Source organism: Haliotis cracherodii, unplaced genomic scaffold, assembly GCF_022045235.1.
Source record: "Haliotis cracherodii isolate W230 unplaced genomic scaffold, xgHalCrac1.p SCAF_10, whole genome shotgun sequence".
Lineage (NCBI taxonomy): Eukaryota > Metazoa > Mollusca > Gastropoda > Lepetellida > Haliotidae > Haliotis > Haliotis cracherodii.
In genome coordinates, this window is record NW_027266265.1 from 12505562 (window position 1) to 12525113 (window position 19552).

At 41.7% G+C, this 19552-nt stretch overlaps 1 protein-coding gene across 2 annotated transcripts in view; it reads left to right on the top strand.

Annotated features, from left to right (window-relative positions):
- Nucleotides 1-15288: 15288 nt before the first annotated feature.
- Nucleotides 15289-19552, top strand: part of LOC139446576 (zinc finger protein ush-like) — a 48211-nt gene continuing 43947 nt past the window's right edge. For both annotated transcript variants that reach the window (XM_071227873.1, XM_071227876.1), the window contains exon 1: nt 15289-15364. In XM_071227873.1, coding sequence (XP_071083974.1) covers nt 15325-15364 — 40 coding nt within the window. In that variant the 5' untranslated portion in view covers nt 15289-15324. The remainder of the gene's footprint in view (nt 15365-19552) is intronic.

The window sequence follows — 19552 nt, forward strand, 5'->3', positions numbered from 1 at the left end:
GGTGTCAAAACACATCCTTGACGAACACCTTGACGAATACCATTTCAGATGGTATCAGAACTATATCTTTATAGCTATCATGGATACGAACACAAGGTCATACATACTCATACATACCTTATTGAACGCTTTCATTAAGCCAAATAAACAAATAAAAGTCTGAATACTTTTCTATTATTTATGACAGAATACAAATTAATAAATATATTAATGTATAAAATATATAGCATATACCATATATTGTGTACTGCATCCTGTGTGTGTGTGTGTGTTTTTGTGTGTGTGTGTGTTTTTGTTGTTGTTGGTTGTGTGTGTGTGTGTGTGTGTGTGTGTGTGTGTGTGTGTGTGTGTGTGTGTGTGTGTGTGTGTGATTTTGACTAAGACTATAGACTCTACATTTTTCTTAGTTACTCCCATACCTACACATCCCCATGTATGTCTGTGTATGTGTGTTTTTTGTTTGTGTTTGCGTGTTTTGTTTCATACCATCATTCATATAACTGCGTTTAAAAGTCGTTGAAAACACCTATTGCATATGCACTGAACATTTAAGTGAAACATAATTTAAGTTGTGAATATCATTTGCTTCCAGCACGGTTCTGCGCGAAACTTTGAGAGAGAGAGAGAGAGAGAGAGAGAGAGAGAGAGAGAGAGAGAGAGAGAGAGAGAGAGAGAGAGATGGGAGGGTGAAAATAGAGTTAGAGGGAGGAGGGGGAGAGAGAGGGAGAGAATGTTGGGGAGAGAGGGAGAGAGAAAGAGAGAGGGAAGGGGGATATTAAGAGATGTGAGGGACAGAAAGAGAGAGAGCGATAAATAAAGAGAGGGGACAGAGAGGGATAAATATATTTAGAGATAGGGGAGGGAGAGAGGAAGAGAGCGAGGGGGGGGGGAGGGAAAAGAGAGAGGGGGTGTGTTTTACAGCAATATAACATAACAGGTTGGTTACATATAAAAGTAACACCATCTTTATGGCTTATGAAACCCGGCAATATATTAATAGACAAGGACTGTACCAGGTAGTTGAAAAAACAGAACAAAAAGTGTAGATATAGTGTAGGTTTTCACATATATAGCAGAATAACAATTGGTGTTTGAACCCATATTGAAATGTAGTCTTGGGGTGTAGACTTCTTGTTCTCGAGTTTAGCAACAGAACTGGATCTAGACTTGATATAGTCCTCATTTGCTTGGTCATAAGTCCAGTCCTTCATGAGAAGGTGACCAGCAGTATCCAGTAATTGAAGCGGATGTTTCCTTCCAAAATGGAGGTGTTCCTTGAGTCTCAGGATGATCTGGTCCTGTTGATGTCTACTTGGTCTGAGCCGAGATGTGGCGCAGTGATCCAGCTGCAGCCTCTTGGTCTGAGCCGAGATGTGGCGCAGTGATCCAGCTGCAGCCTTTTGGTCTGAGCCGAGATGTGGCGCAGTGATCCAGCTGCAGCCTCTTGGTCTGAGCCGAGATGTGGCGCAGTGATCCAGCTGCAGCCTCATGGTCTGAGCCGAGATGTGGCGCAGTGATCCAGCTGCAGCCTCATGGTCTGAGCCGAGATGTGGCGCAGTGATCCAGCTGCAGCCTCTTGGTCTGAGCCGAGATGTGGCGCAGTGATCCAGCTGCAGCCTCTTGGTCTGAGCCGAAATGTGGCGCAGAGATGCAGCTGCAGCCTCTTGGTCTGAGCCGAGATGTGGCGCAGTGATCCAGCTGCAGCCTCTTGGTCTGAGCCGAGATGTGGCGCAGTGATCCAGCTGCAGCCTCTTGGTCTGAGCCGAGATGTGGCGCAGTGATTCAGCTGCAGCCTCTTGGTCTGAGCCGAGATGTGGCGCAGTGATCCAGCTGCAGCCTCTTGGTCTGAGCCGAGATGTGGCGCAGTGATCCAGCTGCAGCCTCTTGGCTCTCTTCACTCTCAACACTCTTGATTGTCAATGTTCATCTGTGTGTAGTGGAAGAATCACTCTGGTACAGTCAATGTTCGCCTGTGTGTAGTGGAAGAATCACTCTGGTACAGTCAATGTTTGCTATTGTGAAGGAATCACTTCGTTACGTTTACAGTCAATGTTCTAAATGGGGTTGTGACGCCATGTAACATTCGCCTTTAGTTTCAGTGATGGAGAATAGTTACCAAAACCGACTGGCGTGTTGTTTGTCATAGCGATAACGGTTGTTTGAACTGTGGATGCTACAAACGTGAACAGGGTTTTACTCCATCTGAATAGTATTTCAGATACACTTCAGCGTATACTTTAAGTATATTAAATTTAATATATTGTTATTTGAATATTTGCGAGAGCTTTAAATGACGATTACCTGTGATGATACCAAGGTCAATCTTGGATTCGAACCTATCATCAGCGGATCCTGACGAGTAAGGGACGCAACTTTTAACAGCTTAACTTTCCAGTGCACTACAGACTTGAATAATTCATATGATAAAAATGAACGTTAATGTTTTAAACTCGACGTACGTACTTTGCACATTAATCATTAGCCGTAATTGGTTTTAAACATACTTTTCACTCCACTCGTACAACCTGTACTGAGAAGAGTAGAGATAAATTAAGCTTTTAAAATATTAAATTGATTTCGCTTCAGCACCAGTCTTTTAGCATATTTTAAATCTGGAAGATATCATTTTATCAAATATAATTCGACAAATGTCGATAACTATACCAAATTCCTGCTTCACCATTTCAAGTGATAACTTATAGATAATTAAAACTGCATCATTTATCACTTTAAAAACAAACAGAACTCTTTAGATAAGATAATTCAAGGCTATTTCCACAACGCCTTAAATGGTGTGAGGATCTGATCTTTATACACTATACTTGTATATAATTACAAAGGTAGATGAGCCACTATAAGAAGTATACACGATAAGATAACACAACGATAGCAATCGCTGCTCGGCTCCAGACCAATGAAATGAATCCATTTTTATGTGTATGAATTACGAAACCGATATTATCAGCTCCAGAAACAGGATAACACTTTAATGAGAAGAAAGCGTGAAGCTTTACATGATTATCTTTCCTGCCCAAACAATGATATTTTGGGAACAAACACAAACGTGAATAAAAAATATGTGCGCTGTCGTGAAACGAATATAGACGATTAAATCATAGGTTATACCAGCAAAAGTGATATTGGCAAGTGTTAGAAATGTTTGCAAAAAGTAAGGGCGTGTTTACATGTTTGTTTTACATGACTTTTCACTGATATCAAAAGCTTTTAATTCAGCAACGTAAAAGGCGACTATGCTTGTCGTAAGAGGCGACTAACTGGATCGGGCGGTCAGGCTCGCTGACTTGGTTGATGCATGTAATTGTATCCCAATTGCATGGGTCGATGCTCATGATGCCAATCACTGGATTGTCTAGTCCAGACTCGATTATTTACAGACCGCCGTCATATAGCTGGAATATTTCTGAGTGTGGCGTTAAACAACAAACAAAGAAACAAACAATCAAACAAACAAAAGCTTTTAAATGGAGTCATGGGATTATGTCAGTCCAACTAACATGTCCACTCTGCGTATTGTTTTGGTAAAAAAAACCGACATATTGTTGAGTGTGGCGTTAAACAACAAACAAACAAACTTCTACTACTGCTACTACTAATGGCAGTAGTAGTAGTAGTAGTGGTGGTAAATTATTGTTATTCACAGATTAAAATAGATAAATGCACCAAAGAGGGATTGGGTGAGCAGTCAGGGCCCTTGCCCCTTCTACAGGCAGCCGAGACAACGCATGGGACTTCTTCCGGCAAGTCGAACCCAACCAGAACATGTAAGAAAATGTGAAGACTCCCCAACATTGCTTACATATACCTCTGAAAAGAAGCTAAAGAACACGCCACTTTTTCCTATAACTATAGTTAATCTATCGAGGAGTATATATGATCGACGTCATATTCATGTTCATCGCTTTCACGAGTGGTGAACCTCTAAGACCTGCTTCACTTCTGGCTTTCCTCCAACAACGTGTTGACAAGCTGATATTGATTGTTCAACCAAAAGCAGAGATAAACTCAACTTACTCACTCACTCGGTAATATTTGATTGGCTGTAAATCTGCACTTGTGTTTAATATACGACAGGGCTATAAGTGGATTTCGGTGTAAATGCGTTAATAATTTGAAATTATTGCACGAACAACATTCTCACGTTTTCATTTGACATCGGACCTGTTATATCGATCAATTTCACTAGTTTTCAAATTTAACTTCACTTTCATTGGGGCTATCAACAAACCAAATTTGGAAAAATCCTTCTTATTGCCCGGTGTCTTTTGTCTCCATACTAAGACATTACTAAGAAGAAGAAGAAGAATGAATGAATGAGTTTGGTTTTACGCCGCTTTTAGCAATATTCCAGCAATATCACGGCGGGGGACACCAGAAATGGGCTTCACACATTGTACCCATGTCGGGAATCGAACCCGGGTCTTCGGCGTGACGAGCGAACGCTTTAACCACTAGGCTACCCGACCGCCCCAGAAGAAGAAGAAGAAGAAGAAGCATGGTATGATTCCGACTATTTCATAAGCAAATGTTTATGAATCACTATAATGTATTAGGTATTCGCAAAAACTTGAACGTATCCAGCCCTACCGTCACAAACACATGCAAAGGCATGTCAAGTGTTTATTTGAACAAACACGGGAACATAGTCAAAACAGGGAATTACATCGGACATATGTTTGGTCACTGATGAGTCAAATTTGGAAGTGTCCTACACGTCTGCCATAAACTGATTTACCTTTCGAAACGGCTTTTGACAAAGTCACGAAAACTATACCACCACATAATTACAACTGCAAATAGATTATGAAATATATACATGCTGGAAGACATAAAAACAAACAGATCGCTGGAGATACGATCCAGTATATAGGGATCAATAGACACACAAGATAAGGGACAACTAGATTGTGCAGTGGAGATAATAGCAAGGGATAAGTTTGGCCGATAAGATTCGCTAAAGAGATATATGACAAGGGCCGGGGTTCTGGAGTTTAGATAAGACAGAAAGATAACCAAGATAACCCAGATAGATAACACTACACGGCAGATGTAACAGCCAGTGCCGGGCGACACTTGTTTACACAAAGTAAAATCAAATATTCAAGGAAAAGTCACAAAATAGCACAATGTATAAGCGGTCCCTTCCCAGCTTCCCGTAGGCGTTGCTACTGAGCGAGAGAATTGGCTTTGGTTGGTTGGTTTGTTGTTTAACGCCGTACTCAGCAATATTCCAGCTATATGACGGTGGTCTGTAAATAATCGAGTCTGGACCAGACAATCCAGTGATTGATATCATGAGCATCGATCCACGCAATTGGGATCGATGACATGCACTAACCAAGTCAGCGAGCCTGACCACCCGATCCCGTTAGTCGCCTTATACGACAAGCATAGTCGCCTTTTACGGCAAGAATGGGTTGCTGAGGACCTATTCTACCCCGGAATCTTCACGGGTCAGTTGAATTGGCTTCAATGCCTCTTTGAACAGTGTAAATCATAAAATTAATGCGTCGCCAAATTAATGCGACTGTCGACCCCCTGGCCTAAAATGTATCATGGAATGTATGTGAGTAGCCCTGCCTTCAAAAACTAATCCCCCAAATATTTATAAAACGATAGGACTGTAGATTTAAGAATTCCATGATATAGATTTCAGGTATATCAGGGCGCGTCGGCTTCATGTGGGCGGAAAGCCCAAAGTGATGCATGTTGTGGGTGTTTTTGTTTAGCACTTTGTCGAAATCCAAGATCAAAATCATATTCATGATCTGGAATTCGAGTCCACAAGCATAGGATTATGGCATGCCTAAGGGAGGCAACTCCGCATTGCAAATTGCGGTGCCTTAGCCAAATGTCCCTTGGTACCGAATACTACGTGCTGGGTGAAAGAAATAAACAAACAGAAGATCAGCGGTGTAAGTGGCTGACATATTCCTTGTCATTCCATGAACCAGCGCCGCAACTCCCACAATAGTGTGTCTGACAGGTGTTGCGGAAGTCATATGGAGCTAACAGAACAAATAATGTCTTTAACAGATAGTCCCCCAGTTGCGACGTGGCGGTGTCAAGGTGGCATACCTCGACCGCTGATTTGTGTACTCCTCAAGCTTTTTTAAAAATATATATAATTTTGCCCGAGGTTAACAAAAAATATAATTATTCGCTGGCCATGATGGATGTCCTGAAGGAATTTGTTGTGAAAACAATTGCTCTGCCTTTCAGAGAAAATACTTGAATATCTTGAAGCAGTAACCGAAGTATATTCCGTCGAGTTATAAAAGAGAGTGGTCATTGTAAACAAATGTAGCAGGTTGCAATGGCTCCAGTGTGTGTAGATGGTTGCAATGGCTCCAGTGTGTGTAGCTGGTTGACATGGCCCCAGTGTGTGTAGATGGTTGACATGGCTCCAGTGTGTGTAGATGGTTGCAATGGCTCCAGTGTGTGTAGCTGGTTGACATGGCCCCAGTGTGTGTAGATGGTTGACATGGCCCCAGTATATGTAGATGGTTGACATGGCTCCAGTGTGTGTAGATGGTTGACATGGCCCCAGTGTGTGTAGATGGTTGACATGGCCCCAGTGTGTGTAGATGGTTGACATGGCCCCAGTGTGTGTAGATGGTTGACATGGCCCCAGTGTGTGAAGATGATTGACATGGCCCCAGTGTGTGTAGATGGTTGACATGGCTCCAGTGTGTGTAGATGGTTGACATGGCCCCAGTGTGTGTAGATGGTTGACATGGCTCCAGTGTGTGTAGATGGTTGACATGGCTCCAGTGTGTGTAGATGGTTGACATGGCCCCAGTATATGTAGATGGTTGACATGGCCCCAGTGTGTGTAGATGGTTGACATAGCTCCATTGTGTGTAGATGGTTGACATAGCTCCAGCATGTGTAGATGGTTGCAATGGCTCCAGCGTGTGTAGATGGTTGACATGGCCCCAGTGTGTGTAGATGGTTGACATAGCTCCAGTGTGTGTAGCTGGTTGACATGGCTCCAGTGTGTGTAGATGGTTGACATGGCCCCAGTGTGTGTAGATGGTTGACATGGCCCCTGTGTGTGTAGATGGTTGACATAGCTCCAGTGTGTGTAGATGGTTGACATGGCTCAAGTGTGTGTAGATGGTTGACATGGCCCCAGTGTGTGTAGATGGTTGACATGGCTCCAGTGTGTGTAGATGGTTGACATGGCTCCAGTGTGTGTAGCTGGCTGTAGCTACTTTGCATCAAAGTGTACACCACCTTCTGTGTATACCATCGCCATGTTATGTAACTATATATTAATTGTTGGCAATGTATGCTTACAAAGATACAAAACTTCTGTATACACATTTAAATATACACATTTATTTGTAGACAAAACACATCATGTCAGCCTAAACAATTATTTGCATAAATAAACATATAGAATTATGTAAGTATGAACTCTTCTTTGTAGACATAATCACGTCTGTGAAAGCGTAATCACTTATGTGGAAAAATAAACATCCTCATGTAACTTTAGACTTTTCTCTTTGAGTGAGTGAGTGAGATTTTACGCCGCTTTTAGCATTATTCCAGCAATATCACAGCGAGGGACACCAGAAATGGGCTTCACACATTGTACCCATGTCGGGGATCGAACCCGGGTGTTCGGCGTGACGAGCGAACGCTTTAACCACTAGGCTACCCGACCGCCCCTTTTCTCTGTGAACTAAAACACGTCTGTGAAATTGAGAAGGATAAACACCTTTGTGCAAGCTTTAACGCGTCTCAATAAACAAAATGAATTGTTAGCATGAACTCTTTTGCGTAAGCATAAACACTTATGTTTAAGTATGAACACACAATTATGTTAGTTAAGCACGTCTCTGAACGCATACGAACCTCTCTATAGACGTTAACACATGCGAATAAACGCGTTACATTCGAAAGTGTCCTCTATCATACAACGTTTTGAAAGCTCAACTAAGGCCATGAGTGTTGTGACTTCTGGAAAGCAGCCCTCTTGTCATACCGACTTGTGGAGAGTTTCTTTTCACTCGGAATAAAAGCATAAACGTCAAGTCTCGTTAATCCGACAATCGGCTTTATCCGACACTATTGATGGGAACAAATTAAATCAGTGCTGTTTAGACGCGCTAATCCGATAGTCTCGCATTCCGACTCCGACACACCTAATTTGCAACGAATTGCTGAAATCACTTATTAATCAGTCTCGTTAATCCGACACAGTGATCAGCGTACTCCGTGGTCATCTGCCCGCGAGTACACAGCCAGTGTTTTGATGCGAAAAAAGTCGGCTAGTAGCTGCAGATTTCGACGGCTGCAGAGATAAACTTGCTTAACACTATACAATTACTGCTTTAAATAAACAAAACAGGATTAACCACATGCCAAGATTACCTCAATCTCATTAAAATCGGATACAAGTTGTCGCCATCGCTGAGGGCATCCCATTACACGTCACGTCAGAACGACCTTTCGCGAACTTTGACCGACCAATGAAATTACTAAATGGAAGTCGACATTAGCCACTAAGAAAGCAGCTTTCTTAAGCATCGCGGCACTTGTTTCAAATTGGCCACTTCAATTCCAGACTATGCTTTAAACAGTATTTTGAATCAGTCATACAATCCGTAACAGTAGTTTTGTGTGTCATTTTAGAGGTTGCATGATTAGAAAAAATATTCCGCGAACAATGTAACATAACAATATGAATATTTTCTTTTTTATTAGAACGTGTTTGAATCGTTATCTACCGTGTAGTTGTCCGATTTTCGACAACGTTGATGCTACCTAGTTTCGTTTATCCGACATAATCATATGCAAACAACATATACTCAACAACAAAAGTTCCTGTGACACCAACATTTTAGTGTATTTTTCAAACAAGTAAAGTTTAGTTTTCAATATTGTAGTACATGTATGGAATCAAGTCACAAAACGTAACTGCTACAGAAAAGCCTTCATTCCATGCAAAAGTTGACTTTCATGCAAGCCCCATGCATTTCACTACCCAAGAATAGGTATAGAAACCTGTGCGTTAACGGGATTCCATATGCATTGTTTAGCATCGTGCTGACAACAACCACTCAGAAAAACAACAAAATTACGCAATTATTCAACATTACGCTATGCCACGCCTGTCCGAAAATGAGCGTCTGCGAGCCATTGGTATGCTTGAAGCAGGATCGAGTCAACGTGATGTTGCAAGACAATTGAACGTCCACAGAAAGATTATTTGGTGTTTATGGCAACGTTGGCAACGGACGAATGCAGTCCATTCTCGGAGTGACAGGGAACGCGTAACCAATAATCGACAAGACAACTGGATTCGAACAACACAGTTACGGAATCGATTCCAGCCAGTAACAGTGGCTGCAAGAAGCTTCCCTGGCCTTCGACGAATATCTTCACAAACCGTACGTCATTATTGCTCGACTTGTTCAAGATCCCCTTCAACAAAACAACATGAATGTCATCCCCTGGCCGGCTCGCTCCCCTGATTTCTCACCAATCGAGCACATGTGGGATGAGATGGATCGACGCCTTCGACGTCAACCACGTGTTCCACAGACACTCCAGGAACTTCGAAACATGCTCCAGCAGATATGGACAGATATCCCACATATTTTCTGAAGTCACTTATCTGTTAGTGTAAACACTTGTCTGTAAGTACAAACACTTCCCTGTTAGTATAAACACTTCCACGTAAGTGTAAACACTTCTCCGTAAGTCTAAACACGTCCCTGTAAGTATAAACACTTCCACGTAAGTGTAAACACTTCTCCGTAAGTCTAAACACGTCCCTGTAAGTATAAAGACTTCCACGTAAGTATAAACACTTCTCTGTAAGTCTAAACACGTCCCTGTAAGTATAAACACGTCCATGTAAGTGTAAACACTTCTCTGTAAGTGTAAACACTTAAAAAAAAGAATTACCTGTAAGTATACACATTTCACTGTAATCTGTTAGCATCAACATTCATCTGTAAGCTCTGTAAACATACACATTTCTCTGTAAATATACACATTTCTCTGTAAACATACACATTTCTCTGTGAACATACACATTTCTCTGTAAACATACACATTTCTCTGTGAACAAAAACATTTCTCTGAAAACATATACATTAATCTGTAAACATACACATTTCTCTGAAAACATACACATTTCTCTGTAAAAATACACATTTCTCTGTAAACATACACATTTCTCTGCAAACCTACACATTTCTCTGTAGACTTACACATTTCTCTGTAAACATAAACATTAATCTGTAAACATACTCATTTCTCTGTGAACATAAAATATTCTCTGAAAAAAATAAATATTTCTCTGTAAACATACACATTTCTCTGTAAACATAAACATGTATCTGTAAACATATACATGTATCTGTTAACATACACATTTCTCTGTAAACATACACATTTCTCTGTAAACATACACATTTCTGTGTACACACCAACATTCATATCAGCATTACACTTCACTTTAAGCAGAAACATTTCTCTGTAAGCATGAACTCGCCTTTATTAGTATTACACTAAAACGTACATCTGTAAGCTTGAACTTTCTTTTTTAAGAATTACACTTCAATGTAAGCACAATATTGTCTTTGTAAACACGAACTCTTCTGTTTAAGCATTATACTTCTGTATAAGCATCACTCATTTGTAAACATAAACACTTTGAAAGCATTACCACTTGTATAGACAGATAAACACTGCACTGTAAGTATTAACACTTCTCAAAGTGTCAAAGAATGCATAAACACTTCTGTACATCCGGGTACCTCTCAGAAACGCACAGGTCAAAGCTGCACGGCGAACAATGGCTCCATCACTTGGCATGCTGGCATGTGGCGACGCTGCGACTGGTATAAACCACAGATGGCCTATGACATGTCCTTCACTGCAATCCAGAACCTTCACTACATCCGGGTCACATCGGGCTGCACGGGCGCATGTCTTGAGCTGTTTATCCTAGTCTTTACAACATGTCTGTCGCATCAACTGCCGTAAAATGTCAGACAATGTCGCGTTGGTATTGACTGAGATAATAGTTAAATCCTTAAGTATTCGTTTCAACATTTCCACATAGACTTCACATTTATTGAATCACCATTGACGTTTGTTTGTTGTTTAACGCCACACTCAGCAATATTCCAGCTATATGACGGCGGTCTGTAAATAATGGAGTCTGGACCAGATAATCCAGTGGTTGACATCATGAGCATCGATCCACGCAATTGGGATACGATGACATGTAAGTCGCCTCTTACGACAAGCATGGTCGCCTTTTACGGCAAGTATAGGTTGCTGAAGACCTGTTCTACCCCCTAACGTCACGGGCCACCACTGACGTTACCAAACCATTTCCGGTTTTGCATTATATCCGCAGTTGAGCAAGTGGGTAGCATAGTGGCCTAACACTCGGGTTCGTTTCCCGACAAGGGTACAATGTTTAGTGTCTATTTATAATGTCTTTCGCCTGGAATAAACCATTCTTACAAACTGGGAAAATATTTAAATTAGAGAGAATTTTAACATCAGTAGTACAGCTGAATCGTTCATCATACTGCATTAGAGGGCACAGGTGGCCCAGTCGTTAAAGGCGCCGCGATTCGCTGTGCAGAGTTGCGTCCCTTGGGCACGCCAGAAACCTATGAGTGTGGGTTCGAATCCCGGTTCACCCCGATTATGTTTTTAGGCTTGTCAGCACCATACCCGTGCTCGTGGGTTTCACCGAATTGGTAAACGTCTAAGACCTGCATCACTTCGGGCTTTCCTCCCACATTAAGCTGATACGTCGTGATAAAACTGGAATACTGTTAAAAGCGGCGTTAAACCCAGCGGAGTTCTCAGGATCCGGAATTCGTCGTATGTCCCTTATACGCGAAAGGATCCGCCGATCGCGTGCTGGCATTTTTCATCGAAATGGTAATCTACGACCTGTATCCCTCTGGCCTTTCATCTCAAGTATAACTGACACTCAATCACTCATTTCAGTGAGTTTTGATAGTTACATGGGTTGTCATGCCGTGGTTGATAGTGTCACAATTTACGGCAAGCAATCGAGCATGGAACCAGTGGTCGATAGTATGACCGTCGATGTATGGCCTGTTTGATAACGTATATTCCTATATGGATGACGCCCCGTGAAGATCCCGGTTAGACTTGGTCTTCAGCTACCCACGCTTGTCGTAAGAGGCGACTAACGGGATCGGGTGGTCAAGCTTGCTGACTTGAATGTTACATGTCATTGTATCTCAGTTGCGTAAGTCGATGCTCATGATGTCAATCACTGGATTGTCTGGTCTAGATTGATATATTTACAGGCCGCCGTCATACAGCTGGAATATTGCTGATCATGGGACCCGTGAAGATTCCGGGGTAGAATAGGTCTTCAGCAACCCATGCTTGCCGTAAAAAGGTGACTATGCTTGTCGTAAAAGGCGACTAACGGGACCGGGTTGTCAGGCTCGCTGACTTGGCTGATGCATGTAATCGATCCCAATTGCGTGGGTCGATGCTCATGATATTAATCACTGGATTGTCTGGTCCAGACTCGAATATTTACAGACCGGCGTCATATAGCTGGAATATTGCTGAGTGCGGCGTTAAACAACAAACCAACCAACCAATTTCTGATCATGGTGTCTCCAAGATATTTCTGGAACATTGCCATCATCTAACCTCACACTCACTTACTCTCACTGGCCACGATAACACAGCATAATAAGTTGAATGTGTGTCATATCCATGTACCCATACCAATCAGCCATTGTGCTCATCCGATCCACATTTAGTCGTCTTGAGCACTTCCGAATGCGGCGGACACTCTCCACACGGGCACATCCAACGGAACGGACAAATATATACACTTCGTCCCAACAAACGTCATCAACTGGAGTCCTTATGTCCACGGGCTTTTCGACTGTTTACGGTATCCCTCGCTATCGCTTGCATATCTGTTTCCCATTCAGTGCGGCTTTATTTCCCGATGGTGGGTGAAGGTCGTCTGGAGGACGCCGTCTGCTCCCACACAACACAATTTGGGAGGGATGCAGACTCCCATCTTATCAGAAACACCTTATCCATAAATCTATCTCCGGCTTATCGCATACGCCGAGCCGATATCCTACGGATACCACGTGATTACCCGCGTGCGTCATATCTGATAAAGGTCTCCTATTTTCGTGGGGCTATCTGAATCGGCGCGCTTCGCAATACATCTCTGAATCTTATCGCTCTGTTATCAAGGCGAGGCCCAGGCGACTGCTTATCTTCGCCGCCCGAACTCTTGGCAAGGGAACTATTTAAACATTTGCTCATGCCATGTAACAATAACAGCTAGTCGCCAACATTCATACCAGCGGGTGTGGGATACACCTCTGTTAATTACCGTCCTGTAAAAGTATTTATTGTCAGATAGGGCGGATTTATCCGGGTTTATTATTACTGATATAAAGAGGTTATACATTTTCGGATCATAGCGTGTGAGTGAGTGAGTGATTGAGTGAGTTGGGATTAACGCCTCTTTGAAATGTATATCAGGTTTCAGAGTGTCAGGTTAAACGTTGATACGGATAGAAGCCCGTGGTGATGTAGGTCTTTGACATTTCAACTTTCGTGAAACCCACTAGCACGGATATGGTGCCAACAAATTCTAAAATATTATCAGGGCGGACCGGGATTCGAACCCACGACCATGGGCTCTTGCAACACCCCAAGGGACGCAACTCTGCACACCCGATTGCGGCTCCTCGGACGATTAGGCCACTCGAGTCCAGCTTCGGATCACACGAGATTCTTAAACAACGCGACGGCCTGAAATGTTAACCAATTAAGACTTTCCCTTCTATATGACTTTCAATTATCGATTGGTATATCTACTCTTTAACACGGGATGGAAGTGACTTGTCATTTGCGATAGGAGTATAAAAGATGACAACGACTTGTGAAGACGCATTCATGATCAGAACTGGCAACGTACTGTCACGTGGTTGGCGGAGAAGCCCGAAGATAACCTTTCTGTAGTCATTGGGCACTGTTGAGCCGTCAAAAGTATAGTTGACTGAATGAGATAAGCATCACTACGCCCTCGTCCGGAACTTCTTGCCTTATCTCTACACCTTGTAGACGCGCTTCCGCGGATCGATATAGGTCTGTTAAGAATGTCAGAAAACTGTAGATATAATACAATCTTTTCACATTCCCGTGTTGGGATAACATTTAAATTGATTTATTGAATTAATAAACTCATATTGAATTAAATACCTGAAATGGGTTCTTAAAAGGAATTGTTCATCTTATTCTGGAATGTGTTCCTGCGTACACAAGATAGACATCTACAGTCTTGTGTGTTGCTGTCATTATGTATTATGATAATCGGAATAACATATAATCATTTCTGTATGAAATGGGTCTGGCACATCCTTGCTTAATGCCCAAGACATACGGCGGAGTCTACTTCAATCATAAACGACTTACGATAACATCTATACCCATGAACATAACACCGAATAAGACACACACCTGTTTCGAAGATGCATACGGGCAATGCTTTACATGAATGAGACTGAAATATTTTATTTTATGCTACCCTTATCGATCGGCAAAACTGTTGGATCTAGGGTATCAGGCTTTTAATCGCTAAGGCCTCTACACTGTCAGTTCATGCTGATTGTATTTTTGTTGGACCGTATCAGTTTCCATCTGTCTGCTTTTTATTAAAAAAGTCTTATCTCCGTTCGGCGAATGGCGGGCTCATATTTTTGATTGAAGATAGAAGCACGTCTCTTGTCGCGAACTTGCCTATCTCTCATCACAGCTGCACAAATAACATAGGCGATTGTCGGCCCTCATCGTAGGATCAGATACGGTGTAACTCCCTTGGCCGACCTTTTGTTTTGCGAAAACAGGGTAACTCCGGCAGTGCAGTCCGCCATTTCTATGACACGGCCGTTGATAACACAAGATGAATGGCGCGATCGGCACACGATAAGATAACATCAGTAGATAAGCCTGATAAGGCCCGCATACATAATTTGAGTCATCCCGCTACCGAGTCGACCCAGCATACAGATTATATCTCGGATAAATCCGCCTCGATTTGGAGTCCACTTCGCTGTAGCGAACAATGCGAGTGATTTCAGCTAGTGTTTTACATTGCTTGAAACTCGACGGAACTTCGCATCAACACTGACCTCTGAGAGGTCACGGCGCAGTCGAACAGACCGCAAATACGGGGTCACAGCGCATTGACCTGCCGTGCATGGAACTTTCATATACAACTCGGGAACGGTTACATTGTGTACGATGTCCCGGCGAAAACAATCAAATCCAAAGCCTTTGAAATGTAAGTATTTGGTTTATCAGTCATTTGGATTAGCGTGATGTGTGTTTACCGGATTTCAAACATCTACAGTAAAACAGTGGACTGCTGTGACGGTTGTTGTATTGCCGTGTTGTGGACTTGCCTGGATTGAGCTAGCAGACGACACATCTGTAACGGTAAAGCTATCACACGACTGAGAACGTGTGGCCCTATTGACATATATACATAGGGTTATTCAAACATGTGTGATTCAAACAAGTTGATACAACTATATATTTATATTTTTCAAATGATTTTGACGGTTGCTGAAATTAATATTCAACGTTTGTGCCTTGCCAAAATGTGTTTCGTTGTCAGGCAATGAATGATGTCTCTTGTTCCTGAAATTGAACAGTTTATTTTTTATTGGTTATGTTTATATTTGTTTGGTTTTCCCCGTGCCTTCATCGTTGTAAGATAACGAAACTATCGGAAACCAAATCGGTTGGATTTGTTGTCATTCAGTCATTTACTATTGTTTGAGGTATGTACACAACATCCAGGATTTATCTTCGTGTGGGTGTACCAAATATATGTATGGTTTTGATGTCACATTTTCAATATGGTTCAGTTGTACTAGCAAGTGGTTGAACACATTTACAAATTAAGAGTAAGGTTACAAATTAACTGGTAAAATATCAACAACAAATTAAGTCACATGCCGCCAAAGCTTCATCGTGCTTGCATATGTACTTTTGTCGTATGCCGCTTCCTCTCCCACGCCGACAAGGGTGTCAAGCTTGTGACATTCTGAATGTAAGATCACGACTCGCATGAGTCGTAAATATCACACAGCTTACAGGCTTGTTCATTTAACTCAAGCTGTCGACATTTTTGCACAATATCCAAGCGATCGAGCGATTACGCAATGACTACCACATAATCCCACCAATCCCTTTTTTAGATGTTAGAACTATCATGCTTTATCTTTTAATGGCTGGTCTTTGTGTATCGTTAAAGCGATACTGCTAAACGGAGCATGATATTCGTAAACAAATTAATACCTCAATTACGACCGGTTAACCTATGCCACTTTATATGCATCACACAGTTCATCTAGACTATATACAGTTTAGACGAACCACGACTGATTTTATTCAAAACGTGAATGGCCACACGGAAAGTACGAAATATCCCCCACCCACCCTACGTCGTCGCTTGATAGCTACTTAGCTGTCGTTAAACATCGCTATGGACGTATAACACATAGCCGGGGACGAGTCCTTTGTAGCACACAACCCAGTGGTGACATGGGACGATTGTCCCTTATCTCCCACCATCGTGGGGGCTCACTTATACACATCGTCTCACATGTTGGCCTATCAGCCCGTGATTGAGGAATCCTTCGTGATTTCCCTGTATCTATGACCAAGGGGTTTGATGACAGAATTCGCAGTCACACGCTTTATCACAAAACAAACAACCCTAACCCAGGCCGACATTGATATTCTCATACACCACTTAGTAAAAGTGACCGGCAGTAACCCTCGTCTGTGTATGGCCCCTCTAAACACGCATCTATCTCCAGCTAGCTCCAGCTAGCACTCGGTGTGAAGCAGACAAGACACTGAGCGTTGTGTGAGTGTTATAAATCAATTTAACCTGATACTCTTACTAACGACACATCGAAAAAAAACGTACCCGGAAAAGAGTAGCATTTTCTGACCATACACCTGGTTTCGACAAACACTCAAAACAAATGTGATTTCATAGTAATGCGATTTTAAGCTAAACTACATACACTAATAGCCTTGTACAGTTTCACATATTTTGTCATTTCTAAAATCACTTGTGTCTACATCACAAAGATATATTCGGTCGTGATTGGTCGTTTAGTTGATATTTTTTACTTCCGTTTAATATGTTGGGTAGTTCGTTGTGTTTCAGTGAGAGACGCCCCAAAGTATTCTCGAAGTTGAATGTGTTGTCGAGTAAATATAACTTCCTAAAAAGAGTGACATATCACATTGCTGTAGACAATGAGTGGCAGACTGGATATGTTTTATGTTTTATAAACAGATAAGATAATGTTCTGGCATTGCAATTGAAAATTGTTCTACTTTTTGACCAATTAATTTGTAAATGTTTTATACAGATATTGATATCTACGTCTTAAGTTGTTCAGTGGGGTTTCTTGAATAACTACACACGTTTGTTTTCCCACAAACATTTAAAAATGAATTAAATTGAAAAATGTGAATAAGAAAGTATTTGCAAGGACACATTCACATGATAAATTTGCCTGCATTTTGATTTGTTTACATACATATGTAGCAGGCAACTCAATATAACACTGTGGATATGAGTACTTTATATACAATGGCATACATTCGCCGAGGAATCCTGTAGTCGATGTCCATGGGGTACTTAAGTACTTGTACAATGGTAGATATTCGATGAGGAGTGAAATAGTCGATGTTCATGGGATGCAGCATAACTGTGCGGATATAAGTACTTATAAAATGGTAGATATTCGATGAGGAATCCTTTGTATTTGTTCATATGATGCAGTATAACTATATATGGATATAAGTACTTATGCAATGGTAGATATTCAATGAGGAATAATGTAGTCAGTGTTCATGGGATGCAGTATAACTGTGTTGATATAAGTATTTACACAATGGTAGATATTCGATGAGGAATCAAATAGTCGGTGTCAATGGGATGTAGAAAAACAGTGTAGATATAAGTACTTATATAATGGTAGATATTCAATGAGGAATCCTGTAGTCGGTGTCATTGGGATGTAGAAAAACAGTGTAGATATAAGTACTTATATAATGGTAGATATTCAATGAGGAATCCTGTAGTCGGTGTCAATGGGATGCAGTATAACTGTGTGGATAAAATTACCTTTACAATCTTAGACAGACATCCGTGGGATGCACTGATGTCGATTCTTATAGTTTATCATTTGTATTTTTTTCACCATGGTTATATTTGAACCATACAACTTCTGGCAATAATTGTATATTGGTATTTGGCTGTTGAGGGGGTGTCGATGGTATTCAGGACAACGTTTGTCTGAACATTTAAATCTAAAGCCTCATTACCATGTAGCCATGACATAACAAGTATAAAATAACATAATTGCCATTACTTATTATATGCTAATGCCCACTGTTAATTCTCATTACGATTATATTGTATATTTATTTGTATTGTCTCTTCTCATTAATTACTGTTGTTTGTATTTATGACTGAATCAAATGACCATGGCTATATACGCTTTGGTCCAGAGACGAAAAAGAGGCGTCACCCTTAGCCTTGCTAGGGTTAAGCTATGTGCCCCTGGGCACCAGCACCACTGTCACTGCTGACCTGGCATATGGTGCTTATTGTGTACATCACCTTGCATAAGGTAAACGTGTAAACATATGTCGCAAACCATCTAGTCGATGCTGTCAGTTCCTACCGATTGAGTGAGTGATTAACTATTGCTCAGCGACACATCATCAGTCTTGTAACTATTCGCGGCGAGAAAATGTCTTATCTGACCATATGTTTGTTTGTTGTTTAACGCCACACTCAGCAATATTCCAGCTATATGACGGCGGTCTGTAAATAATCGAGTCTGGACCAGACAATCCAGTGATTGACATCAGTAGCATCGATCTACGCGATTGGGATACGATGACGTGCATCAACCAAATCAGCGAGGCTGACCACCCGGTCCTGTTAGTCGCCTCTTACGACAAGCATGTAAAAATACATAATAAAAGTGATGTTGACTGAGAACCGCACATGGACCCCCTGCATAAGGGAATATGCGACTAATCATAATCATGGCCACAAGCGTTTCTAACGCACACGCCAACGCGCTGATGCTTGGATGCACAGGTGTCATTGTTGACGTCATCATTGGCGGTGATATGATAATGCAGGGCGGACGTACTGGTGTCGAAAATACGTCAAGGATGTGTTATTGTGTCACATCAAGTAACAGGATCTCTGGTTTGGAACAGATGCGCGCATATGCGATATGCTTTTTTGATGAGCGCGCTAACGTGCTATACACTGCTGTCGGAAGGACATCACGAGGTGGTGCAGCGTTTCCACGTAATTCGCAGGTAGATGAAATATCGAGGTGTCGAGGTATATGCAGATGACGCTAGCGTCGACAAGAGAGTCGGGTTTCGATAGGAACACAAGTGTCGACGATTCGTT